The sequence below is a fragment of the Microplitis mediator genome, chromosome 7, assembly GCF_029852145.1.
Source record: "Microplitis mediator isolate UGA2020A chromosome 7, iyMicMedi2.1, whole genome shotgun sequence".
Classification (NCBI taxonomy): domain Eukaryota; kingdom Metazoa; phylum Arthropoda; class Insecta; order Hymenoptera; family Braconidae; genus Microplitis; species Microplitis mediator.
Genome location: NC_079975.1, coordinates 6,845,510 through 6,863,419, shown reverse-complemented (window position 1 = coordinate 6,863,419; position 17,910 = coordinate 6,845,510). Strand labels below are relative to the sequence as shown.

General features: G+C 30.8%; 1 protein-coding gene across 21 annotated transcripts in view; it reads left to right on the top strand.

Annotated features, from left to right (window-relative positions):
• The window catches only part of LOC130671971 (basement membrane-specific heparan sulfate proteoglycan core protein), a 133,510-nt gene that overhangs the window by 19,749 nt on the left and 95,851 nt on the right, over positions 1 to 17,910 (top strand). For all 21 annotated transcript variants that reach the window (XM_057476131.1, XM_057476135.1, XM_057476133.1 and 18 more), the window contains exons 2-6: positions 13,463 to 13,598; positions 15,097 to 15,200; positions 16,415 to 16,577; positions 16,670 to 16,838; positions 17,605 to 17,765. In XM_057476131.1, coding sequence (XP_057332114.1) covers positions 13,463 to 13,598; positions 15,097 to 15,200; positions 16,415 to 16,577; positions 16,670 to 16,838; positions 17,605 to 17,765 — 733 coding nt within the window. The remainder of the gene's footprint in view (positions 1 to 13,462; positions 13,599 to 15,096; positions 15,201 to 16,414; positions 16,578 to 16,669; positions 16,839 to 17,604; positions 17,766 to 17,910) is intronic.

Below are 17,910 nucleotides of genomic sequence, written 5' to 3'. Positions count from 1 at the left end.
GATGCTTAAATGACGCGATCCGATATGATGTAAAAATCGATATTTTATATGTGTATAAGCTATATTTTGCAGCAATTCATATACCCGCTGTTTACGCAATATTTTCTTCTTTTCTTTACGGCAGAAGAAAGATTGTTTGACTCATATATAATTTTTGTTTATTTTAGAGAAAGTGCTGTGTCGAATTAGGGCGAGTGTTAAAAGCACTAATGTGGATCGTAATATATGAACACCATAGTCTAGCGATATAAATACAAAGCTGTATTCACTATACAAAAAAATATGAATTTAATTACTCACGTGCTAAAGTTGTATATTTATTTTATATACTACAAATCATTAAATAAATATACACAGTAAAAAAAACGGGGTAAGTTCAGGCGGTGTAGGTGTTTAAATTTTCGGTGTTAAATTTTAACACCGCCACTGGTGTAAATATTTTATTTCATTTATTTCAAAGTCGCATAAACAGAAATAGTCATAAGCGACTTCAGTAATATACATATGGTACAGTTTACATAGTATGAGAATTAGATCTTATTGAGCAATTATAAGTTTCTTAGCAGGTTTAGAACTGTAATTAAATTGTTTTTGTCATTTAAACATTCTGTTATTTCCGTTGGTAGCTTGGTGGTCCTGTCTAAGATGCTAGGACATTCTACTAGAAGATGTTGGATTGTTAGTGTTGATTCAAATTTGGGGCCATTATTGGCGGGTGCTCGTGTCATGAGATGATTGTGTGTCATATTGGTGTGACCAATTCTTAACCGTGTAAAAATATGTTTACTTACTCGATCATTACAGTTAACACAGGGTTTTTTTATTAATTAATTAAATTATTAATGATTTAAATGGTGGGCGTAAAATTATGTAATTTTTAAATAAATTGCGTATAACATAAATAATTATTTAAATGAGTACACGGCAATATTGAAAATCCCTCCGGATAATATTCATTAAATTTTTCTATTTTTTTCGATGTAATACATTTTTTTTTCTAATTTCTATACGTGAAATTTTTTTTACACCGATTTAACACCGCCAAATTACACCGCGTACACGAGTGTTATTTTATTTTAAAACCACGCGGTGTTAAATTGAGTCCATTTTAACACCCCTCTTTTTACAGCGTATTACTCGTTATCAAGTTACTAAAATAAATAATTAAAATTATTAATATGTTATAAAATAACGAAGGGGAACATCGAAATAAAAAATATTCATTCAACAAAGTAATTATGGTTTCATTTGCAGAAACAAGTGGCACAAAGATTGAAACACTATAGATAAGTTTAATTGTTCAAGGGATCATGGATAATGCTATGATATAAACATACATACAATTTCGGAATAAAAAATAATTGCATCACATTGAACTACTATTTGTGCAACAAAGAAAATTGAATCAATAATAAACAAAATATTACCATTGTCATTATTATTATGCATTATATCTCTAAAGTGTCAAAAAATTGGGAGAAATTAATAACAATGATTCTTAGAATAAACTCGAGATAAATTTTTTTCCGTGGCGTAGATACCCCTCATATTATCGCATTAGCTCGCATGAACTCTCCTCTTCCGAGCCCATTATCGTATGATAGCTAACGATGATTACATAGCGATCGAACAAGCAGATATTTGTGGTAAAGTTTACGAAAATTTCAGTTATAATTGGGAATTTGAAACCAACGTGGTCTATAGATGTATATTTCACCGTCCGTATTTCTTGATATAATTAAATATCATGTTTGTTGTTTCATAATGATTTGAACGATTAATTTAAATTCGTAGTATTAAAATATTATTTATAAACTGATTATTAAATGTAAGACTTCCAAAACTCTCATGAATATTAACCTCTTATTTGTATAAGTTGAACGTGGAATGACGCGAGACAATTAGCGTCAATTGCCGGAGGTCGCGAAAGTGTCAAGTGGTAAAAATGAATAAAATGTAAAATTTTCTTCTTTTTTTTTAAGTTCACAGCCATTAGCATCGTTTTTTTTTCAACCGTTTAAAGCTATAATAAAATTATACAAATATAGATGAATATACATGTATGATATTGTATACGATATGTTTTCTCGCATCGGAACAAAATATACAAAAAATTTCAAAGCTCGTAAAATGTACGTGCATATAATATTTATTTAGCAACTGCTGTATTCATCATCTATTCTAACTACTGTACTTTTAATTTTTTGAGCTGAGCATTTCAAACCGACTTTTACTGTTACTTTTATTTTAATGACATCATAGCGATAGTGAGTAAACATATAGAGAATGAGTGACATGTGAGCGAATACTGGTGTCTTGTCGTCAGCTCACTTGTATACCTATAATATGTAACTCTATATATTTATAATAATAATAATAATAATAATACACAGATAGAAATTTTGTGTTACATTTAACACAAATCGTGAGTTGCAAAGGGCCTACACAAATTTTTGAGTTAATTCAACACATTAAGTTTGTGTTGATGTTTAACACAAATTTTATGTTAAATAACTGAACACAAAATCTGTTATTTTGGACTGAAAATTTTTGTAAATTTAACAGACTTTTCGTGTTAAAATTAACTAATAAATATAAGCACATGACCTGATCAATTCAAGTATACTGATCTACCCTTAATATATATAACTTATTAACTTATAACTTATGCCAATTTAGCAAACACCTAGTTCGATTTTCTGTGGTTTTTCTAAAAAACGGAGCTATAAATTATGCTCTCGTAAAATGTGAATAAAAAAATTATTGAACCTGATCATAAAAATATGAAAGTTATCTATGATTATATTTAATTGTAAATCACTTATAATCCAAGTTTCCTTGCAGACAATGCTGCTGCAATGCTTTGCTTGGTTATAGTAATGAAGAAACGCGCGGGAATGTTTAGCTAAACAGCACAAATTTTGTGTTAATTTTCGAATAACACCAGAGATGTTACATTCCAGATTTTCTAATCATTTAACATAAAAAATCAGTTAAAGTAAAATAACACAAACGGTTTGTGTTCAATTAACAGATTTCTGTGTTGAAAATCAACACAAAAAATTCAACCAAATAATTTTTTAACCCAAATAAACAAAATTTCTAACTGTGTATTGATAAAAAAAAAAAAAAAAATGAACGATTTTTAAGCAATCCGATTTATTTGATAAAATTAGAGTAGAACTCGACTAAAAAATGTCAGTGAGATTTATGAGGATGTGGAGAGAGTTAAAAAGGATAAGAAAGGAGAGACGAAGAGAATTAGACTTAACGCAGGATAGAATGAGTTGGTTTGTGAGATGAGGTTTTGTCGCTGCGGTCTTAGACAATGGACTATTAGAGCAGTTCATGGTAAGCTGCTTCTGTTTTTCTCTTTCACTCGCAGACGCGCGATGTCGAGTGTTGTGTAGGAGAGGATTGAGAGGGTGAGCTTGCTTGAGTGTCCTCTTCCTGAACACTTGACGAGTTGCGAGCAGCTCATATAGTAACTCTTTCAACGGTTATTTATCCCCTCTTCTTATATTTCTTTTTTTCATTTTTTCCTCAAACCTGTCGGTCTCATGTCCGCCGGCGACTTTTCGCTATTTCTCCCACGCAATCATAAGATAAGTTGAAAATAAAGTAAAAGGGCACTATTGGAGACAGATATTTTTTTATTTTCTCGTTAATGAAAATAAATATGACAGTAGTCTAAGTTGTTTGTTGAGAAGTTATTGAGAAAATTTAATTCGATAGAGTAAATATAGATTCTAAAGGCATTTGCGCTTATTGATATTCAATGATGTGATCGATAATAATTCACTATTGTGACGGCTAGGTTGTGACGCAACTTATAATCGCTCAACACTTTTCTAATTTACATTACTCGCTAAGTATAACTGGTGATGTCACGGTATGTATTCATACATATACATAAGGAGATATCTTTCTTTGTTTACTTTTTAAAAAACACTTTGAACATAAATACTCTTTCATTTGTCTAATTTACAGTAGTTGAACTTAATATCTCGTGATAATATTTTCCATTTTTAATGTCATAAATTAATCGTTCGAAATGGATAATTTAAAAGAAAATATGACTTTATTTATAAGACAAAAAAAAAGTTGACTCATTGAGTTTGCTCTTTTTTGCAATGTTTTATGTCTGCTGTGACTTACCATTCATAACACCCGGGGCTATTATGAAGTAAGCTCAGTACATCCAGTACATAACTTGACGCGCGTTATAAAGACGACGGAAAAAGTAGAAATTTTCTTTTATCTCAGAATCTGTATGATTCAAATAGTCGAAAATAAGCTGAATACTTTATAAAAATAATAGATTTTGATTTCATTTTTATTCAGAAGTAGGGTAGAGGTGCCGTTTGGGGCCAGTTTTGGACACTTAAAAATTTTAAATACAATAATTTATAAATTACGCAATGATAAAATTCATTTTTAAAATGTGTACAAGGATACTTTTATCACATTAGTACAATGGCAATTTTATTTTAGAGAAAGACCCAAATCATTAAATGAAATATTTCATTCGATGCGTAAACTTATTATTCATCGAATGAAATACTTCCCGTTCGGAAATTTCAGTTTATACCTAAGAACGGTTCATTTGAAATTTCGATTTCCTAGTGTAAGTGCAACAAGGACCTTTTCGTTTGTTCACATGTGTGTGAGAAAGAGAATAGATGGCATGTCCTCCTAACTAAAATGAAGTATGCAATGTCCAAAAATGGAACAGTCGTCACAAATGGTACTTTTACCCTATAGCGTTTTTCACGGGTCGAAAAATTGAACCTCAATTTCAACTTCAAATTTAGGCTGTAAGCAAACGTACTCTGGAATCTCATTTGAATTTTTATGCTGCGCTTGCCTTGTAAGAAATGAAAATGGGCCCAGGCTTGACTCAGTACTTACTAATTCTAGGGCAAGCTAAAAGTTAAGCTAGGCCCAAGCTTCTTTGAGTATGGGAATAATAACTATCTGCCAAGCTTGGCACTATCTAGGCTCAATATCGAGTCTTAGTAATGGGCCAAGACATTATCTAAGTATTGGCCCAATATCGAGTGCCAGTATTGTGCCAAGACTGTAGCTAAATAATGAAGTGCCTGTACTTATTAAAAGTAAATTGAAAAAAAAAAAAAAAATTGTATCGGTAGACATGTGCGTGATGGTAACATATGGAGGTAAATTTGGACAGAGAAATCGAGCAGACCGATGGAAATAATTTCTTTCGCATTCGCTGGGTCTTGAACCTGGTCCTTCATGGCTGCTAGGCAAGTCTCTTATCCACTAAGCTTCAATGATAACAATTTCCATAAATATCTTACTTAAATAGAATTATTACAAGTAGGAGTTTTAGTTTAAATTTGACTTCTCCGATAATTACAATTAAATTTTCCAAAGTTCCAAATTTAGTCTTGTTTTGTTTTCTAGAGATAAAATAATTTTTTTACAGAGCAGACTAAAACAATACAAAATTTATAAAAAGTACAGAAATAGATAAACGATTTCACTAAAAAATCAATTAGTCTGAAAACAGATCAAGTTTTTCGGGGTGAGTGTTTTGAATAAATAAAAAAGCAGGTTAATTACGAAAAGTTTGGCAACAAAACAATAGTTCATCGATTTAAATATGTATTTTTTTATCGTTTTATTTTTAATCTTTTACTCATCTAAAACAATAACTCAATTTATTCAGCTGAACTCAATTTTAGAAATTCAATTGAACCAAACAAAGAATATATTGTAATTATCTATGCTGTGCAATTTAATTTACTTATAGGGTATAAGTACCGTTTGCCGCCACTGCGCTATTTACGGAGCTTTAATTCTGTATTACAAGTAACAATAAAGATAAAAAAGTTTTCTTTGTTCTACTATGCAATTAAAATATTATAAAAACTCTGCTTTGACATTTGGCGACAGTGGAGCACTACCTCTCCGCTTCGCGTTCGAGGTGTGCAATGAATTATGTCATTGCATTTTTTACAACATATTTCATTTAAATTTTTTGAGTGTCAAAAACTGGCCCTAAAATGACCACAAATGGTAGCTCTACACAGAAAAAAAGGATTTTGACTCAAAAAATTTTTACTCATCCAAAGAAAAATTTTATTTACCCTTATGAATTTTGAACATTATGAATTAAAATTAAAATTTTTCTTGCGTCAAAAAAACCTTTTCTTTCTGTGTACCCTACATTCTATGATAAAACTGCGTCAATATTGATATTTTCAAAAGTTGAATAGATTTTTTATTACAGTAGACTACAATTATTGATGCCGATAACCTGAATATCAATTTATCAATAATTAACTATTATATTTCGTATATAATTTCGTCAATACGATAATTTATTGAAATAAAAATTGTTTTATTTTATTTATACTCTATCATTAACTTCATTCTCTTTTAATCAGAAATGAAATATTGGCAGATAAATTTTCGTAGACAAATTATCGTATAATGTGAAGTATTATAATTAGATTGTTAATCTCAATAAATGATAGACTTTGTTAAATTTATACTTGTCAACTTGAATCTTAAATTATCTGATTATTTATCTTCATAAAATTTTTGTCTCATTTTATCTTTAGCATTTTTAAAAATAATTTTTTAATGGGAGGGTTGCAACAATAATATTTTTAAAATAATGCAGTATTAATTTTTTTTTATGGGTAATTTAAATTAGTAGGATAATAAGTAAAAAAAATCGGTCTATCAGTTGACCCTGCGGGCCAGCCCTAAAACTTCCTGCAAAGGAAACTTCCAGAAAATCGTTGTGACGGTTAAAGTGACAATCGACGCTTTTTATTGAGTTCTAAAGCTGATTAGATTTTGAAATTGATTTATCGAGTCGTTTTTGAGAAATTTCGAAAATACTAAAAAAAAAATTTTTTTTAATTCTTTCGACAACAGTTTCTCTTGAACGAATAAACCGATTTTGATGGTTGATGTGACATTCGACGCAGCTTATAAAGTTTTAGAGCCCAGTTGATTTTAGAATCAATCCATTGAGCACATAACAAATTATAAAAAAAAAAACATTTTTGAAAAAATTTTATTTTTGGAATATCTCTGAACGAGCCCTACCGATCAAGCTCAATTTTTCACGGCTTCTAGATATTAACAAGCCGCGTCGAATGACACCTTAAAGTTCAAAATCGGTTCATCCGTTCAAAAGATACAGGTATTTATACATACGTACGTACGTACACACATACACTCGGACATTATCTTAAAATGTCAGAATAGCTTCCTAGAACCTCAAAACGTCAAGATTTGATAAAAATTCGATTTTCGAAATTCAAACCGAAACCAATAACTTCTCAAATTTTTGAAAATTGCCAATTTTCTTAGCGGGAAGTTAAAAATTAATCCGTAATTTTTTTTTAAATTTGTGATCCTGTATAGTACTGTTTTACCAAAAGTAATTCATTATTTGCAATGCTGTTTAAGCGTAATGATAATGATAATTGAATATTATTAGTAGTAAATCGAAGTTTTTAAATAGACCGATAGAGTTTGTTATTATTATTTTTTTTGCACACCTCAAGCGCGTAAGCTTTATTGGCGCTCGATTTTTTCGGGTATTTCACTCATGAGTGCACTTTTAACCATCTCTACACTTTTTACACTACTATTAAAAACGAATTAGTAAAAATCTTGTTGCCAATGAAAAGTATACCAATTTGAATTAGTGACATACTTTTCATTAGTAAACAGTGAATAGTAACTTTTTGCACTATTTCAAATTTAAGAGAGTACATTAAAACGGGTTGGAACTTATATCATCAGATCATCACATAGAGAATTTATTAAGGAATAACTATAATACAACATAAAGTTGATTCCTTAATATGTTATTTTTAAAATAAACAATTTAGCAGAAGAGATCCCTGATATCAATTAATCAACTGATTACTTGTGATTATAATAACTCACTAATAAAACAGCTCATGGACATGATTTTTTTTTATTAGCGTTAGTTTGGTGACTACATGAGCCCTATCGTTAATCACTATTCAACTCTTTTCAGTTCAAATGTAATTAAGGCAGCAACACTAGCCTTAAGACAAAAAGGCGGGATATTTAAAAAAATCAAATTGATGATTTATAAGTTAAATAAAAATTCATAATTAAAAAAAAAATAAACTAGCATAAAATAAAAGTAATGTTAAAAACTAAAATGAGCGATTGAGGTGTGCACTTTTTGATTTTCCAACATTTTTTTTCTTTTTTTATAAAAAGAGTTGCATAACACTTCCTCGAGTTCTTTTCTTTCAGAAGCCGTTAAAATGCAAAGGTGTGGTTAAACGAGGTTTTCTTCGGCAGATTTGGGGACACAGACTCGTTAGTATTCTACTTGAGTATCCTCCTCCCTCATGATCTCTTACTCGTCGGTCGAGTGGCGTCTCTTACATGTAGCATGTTCTTCGCATTAATATACCACAAGTTAAGACAAAGAACAAGAATAGCAACGTCTTCTTATTCTCTCTTTGTTCTCACCTCTATACTCTTCCTGAATACCTCCTTATTTCTAACCAGCGCCAGTCCTGTTACCAAGCTTCTAAGATCCTCGAGAAAAGTCCGCACGTCCAACGGGGCAACGTATATTTTCGTTAAGTTGACACGATACCAAGTCTCTTAAATTGGGAATTTTTCTCGGTTCCGTGTTAGACAACTTTTCTCTCGATCTTTACCAGCCGATCAATTTTATACAGTTACTATCATGGAGTCCAAGTGTCATTTTATGTCCAGGCGAACGCAGAAAGAAAGATGAGAAATCACTATTTTTTTTTTCTTATTCTTTAACTGAGAGAAAGGGAAAACGGCTCGAGATATGAGCAGCTGAGACTGGTTCTCATGATGACTCATCGCTGCTTGCCATTGCATATGCGAATTATTGCTTATCGTATCAGCGAAAAATTTCTATATAACATACATGCAGTAAGAAGTGAATAAATTTTTTAATTACCCGACTTCAAGCACATATATTTTTTTTTTTTTTTGATAATGTCAAGTCACATAAATAAATATTATTAAATAATCATCTCTGACAACATTTTCTTTCATATTAGGTGAGTCAGAAAGTGAAGATATAGCACACTGATATACTATTTATTAAAGCATTTAGATTTGAATATCACGTTTATTAAAACAGAAGTGTATTTCTGTAATCCTGCAGAAGTGTAATTGACACTCTATTATAATTATTATGAGGATAGAAATTAATTGATACTTGAACTATTTTATATTATTGAGGCTTTTTAGCGATAGTTATATAAATATGTTGTGTAACTATGGAAAATATTTGACAAATGACGTGATCGCGAAGTCTCGTTTAACAAGCACAAACACGTATTTCCCATCATCCGCGTCTCAAGGATTTCGGACTATACGCGACGAGCTATGTTTTGTCGAAGTATGAGCACGTAGTTGCCGCGCGAAAAGGATCATGGAGTGGACTTAGCGTTCAAATCCCCGGTAAAACTTGCCTAGAATAACAAAGTTTCGCTAGCACGGAACCACGACAGGACTACAAGCAGTCACTACTTGCGTCCACTTTTTAGAAATACCTTTTTTCTTTTTGAATTAACAGGGGATGAAAGAGAGTCGAGAGTCAAAGTATCTTACAAAGAAATTATCATCAACTAAGATATATCTCCATTAATTTGTAACGCCCTTAATTTATGTATCTGAGGATTGGAACGTTTTCGGGGAGTGAAAATAAATAAACAAAATTAAAAGTAAAGAATCTACTGGATCTAGATTTTGGAAATGTTTCGTATAAGAGCTAGTATGTAAACTGTAAATTGCAACCGGCCACAATTGACCCTCAAGTTACTTTCAAGCAGTGAAATTACATAATTTTTTTCATTTTCGTTAAGTGAAAAACGTTCCGATCTTCAGGTACATCTTAATTTTTCTTTGCAAGTGATCATTAGTGCGTCGCTAATTCCTAAAAGACATATTTTTAGTCACTAAGTTTAAAATTACATAGGCGTATAATTTTTTTTTTAATTGCAAATCATATTGTAGACTTATTCTAAAGCGGAAAATTGAAAAAAAAAATTTTAGCTATAAAATAAATCTACGAAACGATTGGCAATGAAAAAAAAATTATACGCCCTTTTGACTTCAAAAAGTTTCCTAAAGCCAAAAGGGCATATAAAAATGTATGTAAAATTTTTATAATAATCTTTTAAAAAAATCACCAATTCGTTTGGTGATACAAACACAGCATGACTGAACGAGTTCTGCGTACCTCAGCTCATAACGGGTCCTTTTGATGGATAAAACGGCCCTAAGCTGTAAATTTATTGCGTTTATTTATTACAGTTCCATAAAATTGCAGATTTAATTATTGCACTTTGATTCTTTGACGAATTTACTTCGATTTTTAATTAATAAATAACTTTCGACTGTAAAAAATTTAAGGATTAAAAGCGGATTAAATTCAGAGTGAATGATTTTTTATTTATGTATTTAATTCCTTTGGAATTAAATTCACTCCAGAGGAGTTTCTTTTAACACTAAAACTCCGTATCGGATTGAAATAAAATCCGTATTCACTCCGAATCCACTCGCGATTGTTGACAGAGTAAGAAATTTCAAGATTCAAATATTAATTGCATAATTGTCATTGAAAAACACATTAACAAGCAGACGTTATAATATAGTATATTGTGTAGCAAGGGATGTAACAGCGATTTTAGATGAGGGTGCACTCTTAAACCAAGGGTGTCAGAAAAATACAAACAGTTCCAAGTATGCCACTAATTCAATCAGTGATATACTTGGGACTGATTCATAGTCAATATTCACTGATTTGCAGTACTTTTCACTGATTCGGTGTAAAAGAGTATTGTTTGAATGTTTGAAATCAATCAAAATTAGCCGATTGATGACCAGTGCATGTACGAATGCAACTGCCAACTTACTTGGTTACTCTCTAAACTTGAAATAGTTAAATTTTCACTGTTTTTCCCAGTGATCAACTAATTCACTGGAAAAAAGTGAATTTTATGTATGAATAGTGAAAATTTTACTTTTTACACAGTATAGTTAAAACATTAGTTTTTAAAATCACTGGGTAAATGAGTGTATATGCACTAATTCCAAGTGGTCGACTTTTAGCTGTGGCAAATAGTGAATATACACTGTGAATTAGTGATAATTCACTATTTCAGGTTTAGAGAGTAGAACGATGTGATTATTATGTTCCCAAAAAAGACATATAATTATTACGTTTTCAAAAAATGACGTCGATCTTGATAGGTTTGAAATCAAGTCAGAAACACTCTTTTAAAATGTATCAGTGAAAAATTCTTTTATCAGTGATAATTCACTGCACAAATAGTGCCTAGAGTGCCACTGATTCAATCACTTGGTATACTTGGCACTATTTGTGAGCCGTGAATTCTCATTAATTGCAGTACTTTTTACTGATTCATCTCAAGAATCCAAAATTGGCTCTGTGTCGACTGGTTAAACTCGCAGTTTCAATGCAGGCCATATGATCGAAATATTAAATTACTGCGATTCTAATTAATTTACAAATTTTTCTTACGTTAACAAAAATCTGTAAAAATTTTTTTATGATTTTCGATTTTATATATTATTTGAGTTTTTAATTTTTAGCTATCCGTAAAAATCATGACAATTTTATGAATATGTTAAAAATTTATATAAAAGTGAAACATTACAGATAAATTGGGTAATTTTTTAAAATTTTCTCGAAGCTTACATAAGTGAAAGAGGCCTCAGCATGCGTAGGCATATAAGAACCAAATCACTATTTTATTTTTGTCTCTTGTTACTTGATTCTTTCGTCATCGTCCTCATTTCTTCTTTTTTTTTTTTCATCATTGATTTTGTACTTTTTTGTGTTAATCCAAAGTAAATCCCCTGTATATTATTCTCATCCGCTAAAAGTGCCGGTGTAAAGATATACCATCTGCTACACCATTGAAATGTAAAAAAATTCTTAAACTACCGTGAGCAGCTGAGTAAAAAAAATCACAGTGAAATAGTGAGCTGCGATGAGATATGAATGTCTGAATGAAGTGCAACTGTATATAAATATAGGGAGGAAGATCATTCATTCTACTGTTTTTCTTTATAGCTTGCAGAATGGCTCTTCGATCTTGAATTTATATGGTGTGTTTAGGTGGGAATTGGTTCTTTATAAGTCGCACGTGAGGATACTTGATACGACCAAAGCCAAATGCTGAACGTGTAGTTACTATCATAGATTTACATTATTATCACAGAAAACTATATTTATTTACAATTTTACGTTATTATTTAGTAATGAGCAATATATTCAGTTAGATTGATAATTTATGATAATTCACATAAATTTTTACGTTATTCATTTATTTTTAGAATATTGTTGCAAATGAAAATAAAAAATGTTGGAAAATCCAAAAGTGCACACCTCAATGGCTCATCTTACTTTCAATTTATTTTTTATCAAACTTTTAAATTATTAATTCGATTTTCTTATTTTCAGTTTAATTTTTTTTTTAAATATCCCGCCTTTTTGTGTTAGATGCCGCTTTTTTTTTAAATTCTACTGTTACGCTAGTTCTGCTGCCAGTAGTTGGTGGAGAGAAAAAAAAAAATTATAACAATAGTAAAAATAAAAATGACAGCTAAATTTTTCGTGAATAATCAGTTTTACGTTTGTAATTAATTGCAATTGAACTAAAAGGATTTAGATAGTGATTTTTCATAGGGTTCTTGTGATAAAAAAATACAAAGATAATGAGAAAAATTTAGATCGATTAACTGTGTCTATCGAGAGTTATCGTGCTTACTAAGTTTCATACACGACAATTGACATCCCTTGTCTGGGATTAAAATAATTTATATTTAATTAATGGAATAATTAATCGACTTAATATTGGGTCGAAATCTATTAAATTATCTTTGTGTCGGTATACAATTTGACCCATTTTTGCATAATCAAGAGTGTAGAGATAATTCAATGTGAGTGAATGAGTCAAAAAGAATAGACCAACGGGTTTTCGGTTTGTCGATAATTTCATTAGTTTTTTTTTTTTTTTTTTTTTTTTGTATTCATGTGTAGTTTTGAAGCCCTGTTTATTTTGGCCTGTAAGAATACTTGATAATTTTTTTATAATTATATATGTTTCATGAAAGTTCTACATATATGATTTATATACCCTAGTGGCAAAATTAGTCAATTCTGGAGCAAATTTTGAGGAAGTCAAGCAAAATACAGCAGAATATTATATCCATGTATACTGAGCTCTCAAAATCTTGACTTAGATAGCTACTAGGGTATGCCCTGATAGTAATTTTGATCGCAAGTTGACGGAAATATACAACCGAAATAAGATGTCAAGTTTAAAATAATAATCACCATTAAAGTTTATAGTTTTAAAAAATATTAAAATGATTGACTTATATTCAAAATTTCAAATATTTTTTTCAGGCTGACGATTTAGGATTCGAACAAGAGCAAGTGCCGTATAGTGAAAACGAAACAAATGATTTATTCAGTCGAGTAAAACGAGGTATTGCCGATTGGTTTTCATGGGGAGCGCCTACCAGCACTACGCAGGATTCAGGTAATAATTACTAATACAAATATCATTTGACTACCCGAGTCGAAATATTGTGAACTTACATTTAACTTACGTTAACTTATAGAACTTACACCTAACTTAAATAACTTATTGGGCTTGATTATAACTTGAATCGACTGAAATAAAAATACTGACTTAATTATAACTTACCGGAATAAAATTAACCCAAAGTGAACTTGAATGTACTCCCAAGTCGAAATTTGAATCATAAGTTGGAAGTATTAGACGTTGAAATCGTCATCTAGATATTCAATGCTAAAAAAGATGGACAAAATCAATTCCCTTCGGCTTTCCCGTGGGGGATTTTAGTGGGTTGAACAATAAAAATACTCCCGTTTTTGCATTATCCGGCTTACAGACTTGAACTTTGGCACAAATATTCTCAACAATCTAACGTATCACCCACCATCGGTATTTTTTCCGGAAACTAACTCCGAGGGGGGTTTTACCGGAGTGAAAGATTAAAATACTTGCGTTTTGATATTATTTGACTTACAGGCGTGAACCTTGCCACAAATATTTTTAACAATCTCACAAATCACCCACCATCGAAGTTTTCGAAAAAAATACCGATTACTTTGGGTTAATTTTATTCCAGGTGCTATAATTAAGTTAGTATTTTTATTTAAGTCGATTTAAGTTATAATCACGCCCAATAAGTTATTTAAGTTAGATGTAAGTTCATTAAGCGTATGTAAGTTTAATGTAAGTTCTATAAGTTAACGTAAGTTCAATATTTCGACTCGGGATAATTTCAGTATTTAATGAATCAATAAAATTTATTGAAACAAACTTTTTTTTTCGATAACCTCATATTAATATTAATGTTTCGTATCTAAGAATACTTTTTTACAAAATTTATTTTTGAGCTCGGAACGCCAAGTTTCACAAAACTCATAATGAACATAAAAAGTATATATATCTAATGAACGTCTTTAAGATTGTAAATAGCGAAAAGTTCTGTAAGACTAATCTACAGTAAGCCAATTGTCATATTGTTTGAATTACAAGTAACCTACTCTACGAGTGGTGTATAAGTATTAAACATTATGTTATTTAACAAAAGTTAAGTAGCAATTTGTAGCTATTGTTTGAATCTTCTTGGTATAAATGAAACGATAATAATTCAACTCTTATTCAATTCATGTCCTTGTATTCTGTATCAATTGAAACGCTGGTATCTTAAGAAATGTTGTTTGTATGTCAATGATTAAAAATAAACACATTTGAATGTGATATATATGTTATTTTTAAAGGTCACTGCTTATCGTCTATCATGTACATGATGATTAGCTTTTTGTTACTTCATAATTCACATAAGAAATTATGAAAAGAAAAGAAAAAAAAAAGATTGAAATAAAAAGACGATATCTTAATTTATTTTAAGAAATATAGGTCGTGTCTTGATTAAAAACTTAAAAGCTGTTTTTAAAAAGTGATGACCAATTAAAGTTATTTTATTTTTATTTTTCTAAATTAGCAACGACTGAATCATCAGGCGTTCTTCATCGAATCTCAAGAAATAGCGGAGAAGAGACCGATGATACTAATGATGTTCTCATTGACGAGAAGAAGAATGATCAGGTAAAAGTAGTTTATATATTTAGTACCATTATGTATAAGACGCGAGTTGTTAAAATTTAGATCGCAACTGAAGGCGAAAGAAATATTCGAAAGTACTCGAATTAGAGCCTATATACACGGAGAAGTTATTCTTGTTTAAAATCCTATGGTATCATAGTAATACTGGACCATGTTGGCCACCTAACGGAATGAAATAAACACATGCAAAAATTACTATGACCATAGTAATTTTTGCATTCGTATGTTTCAATTTCTGTTAGGTGGCCAACAAGATCCGGCATTACTGTGACACTATAGCATTTCAAACAAGAATAATTTCTCCGTATAGATGAGAAGTTATTTATACTGTAAAAAATCGGGATTGCATGGGAACCCATAGGAATCCATATAGAAAAGTATGGATTTATGTAAGAATCCATAGGAATTAATATATGCGTGTATGGATTTATATAAGAATCCATGTGGGAAGCCATGGGTATCTAGATTCCTGTATGGGAACTTCACATAGGAAACTGTGGATACTTGGATTCCTATGAAGGAACTTCATACAGAAAATTGGGTACCGGGATTCCCATGTAGAAAACCCACAAAGGAAACTATGCTCTCTAAACATGAATTAGTGAAAATAAGTGAATATTCACTAATTCCAAGTACAAACCGAAACACTAATTTCAAAAAGTGGTTTGGTTGGCACTCAGAATTAGTAAATATTCATTTATTTCAGTCATTCATATTTAGAGAGTGGGTACCTGGATTTCCATATCGGAACTTGGATACATGGATTTCTTTATGGAAAGTTCAAGTAATTTCTATAGAATATCTGAATAAAAAAACAGATTAATTTTCCTATAGGAAACCATATGAAATCCATCCGAAAACCCACATAGAAATCTAGGCTAGATCCCCATATAGATTTTTTTGATGAGGGGAATAAAACTAAAATGTAAAAAAGGCGGCGCCACGCTCATTACGCGATCGACTAAGGGTTAAATTACGTAACGCATTTAGGATCATTGACCCCCCTGCCCTTAATTTGTTGCGTAACTTAAGTTTGGCCTCTTATTTGTTTTATGATATCAAATTAAATATTTAATTTTAACCTGCTTGATCATAAGCGCTGTCGTACATTTTAAAGAAGTGTTACAAAGTTATTATTAGATTATTAAAAAAAGATAGCTTCATTTGAAAATTACTTATTGTCTTAATATTTCCAGGACAACAATCTTGGTAATGTAGCTGCGGGTCGATTACCTAGTGGATTATCGTTTGGTAATACTGATGATGAAGATTTAGTAGCTGGATCTGGTGAGGTTGAAGGTAGTGCAACTGAAGAATCAAAACCTCACACTACTCAGGAACCTGAAAGTCGGCAAGCTCGTAAGTTTCGTTTTTAAATTTAAATTTAATTTTTTATACATAAATATAATCCTGTAGCAATATTAAAATTTCAACATATTTTTTTTCTTTAGGTTTCCATCGAGTAACTTTAACAGTAAACGAACCGTACATACCAGAATATGCTGATACTAACAGTCAAGATTATATTACTTTAAGTGGAAACCTGACGCAAGCGTTGGAAGAATTGTTGTCTTCGCGGATTCCAAACTTCGATCATCTAGCTAATGTCGTTAAAATATCGTAAGTTTAATTTTTTAGTTAATCAAAGTTAATGAGAGTTTTAAAACTAGTAAAAAAAATCATCTGATGCTGGATCATCGACTGTTACGTGAGAAGTAGAATAATCATTAAGGACAATTCTAAGTCGGTGTTTTAGTTTTCTTTTGGTTCTTTCAAGTTCTTAAAATTATGCTTTTAATTCTCCTACATTTTACTTACATTTCTTTTAATGCTCTATCTAAAGTTTATAATTCTCAGAATAGAAATTCATGAACAATGATTCGCTTCTGATTCTAATTCGTTTACAAAAAATCAATTTGAAAATTTACAAACTTTTTTAAAATTTTATATTGGTTCTAGTTTACTCTATAAAAAATAATTTCATTCGACGCATGCACGGTTATCCTGTTTTATCATAGTTGTAAAGTGAACCTATAGTATTCCCTAAGTAGCCGTTTATCGACCGATGTACTGTAATAAGTGAGAAGGCAATGCAGATTTTTAGGTTTTCTATTAGTGTGACATAATGAGTTAATAATGACACTCTCATAGGGGTGTGCGAATACTCGAAAATTCGAATTATTCGAGGCGAATCGAATCGAACAATTCGATTCGTGATTCGCCTCAAAGATTCGGAATGTTTGAATAGTTCGAAATATTCGATATTCGACTCGAATATCGAATCAAATCTAACTATTCGATTCGAACAAGATTCGTATACCCCTACACTCTATCTCTTCATGGAGAAAAAAACATCATGGTTAATATCCTTATGGTTACATTACAGACCAACGGAAGATCGATTCAATTCCAAAGTCACAATTGATATTGGCTCGACTTATCCACGTGAACATGAAATACGAAGGATTTTAGAAGATCAATTACATTACCACTCATTAGGCAACATTCAACTTGAGCCAACAGGTTTCACATTCAGACATATCCAAGGTAATTAAATGATTCTGTAAATCTAAGTGTATGTATGTTCATAATTATTTATAAAGTCGAATTCCATTAACTCGGAATTTCCCCTCAATCTTGACCCACACTACGAGCTACGCTGTCTCCCACCCGATTCTATACATTTGTATGT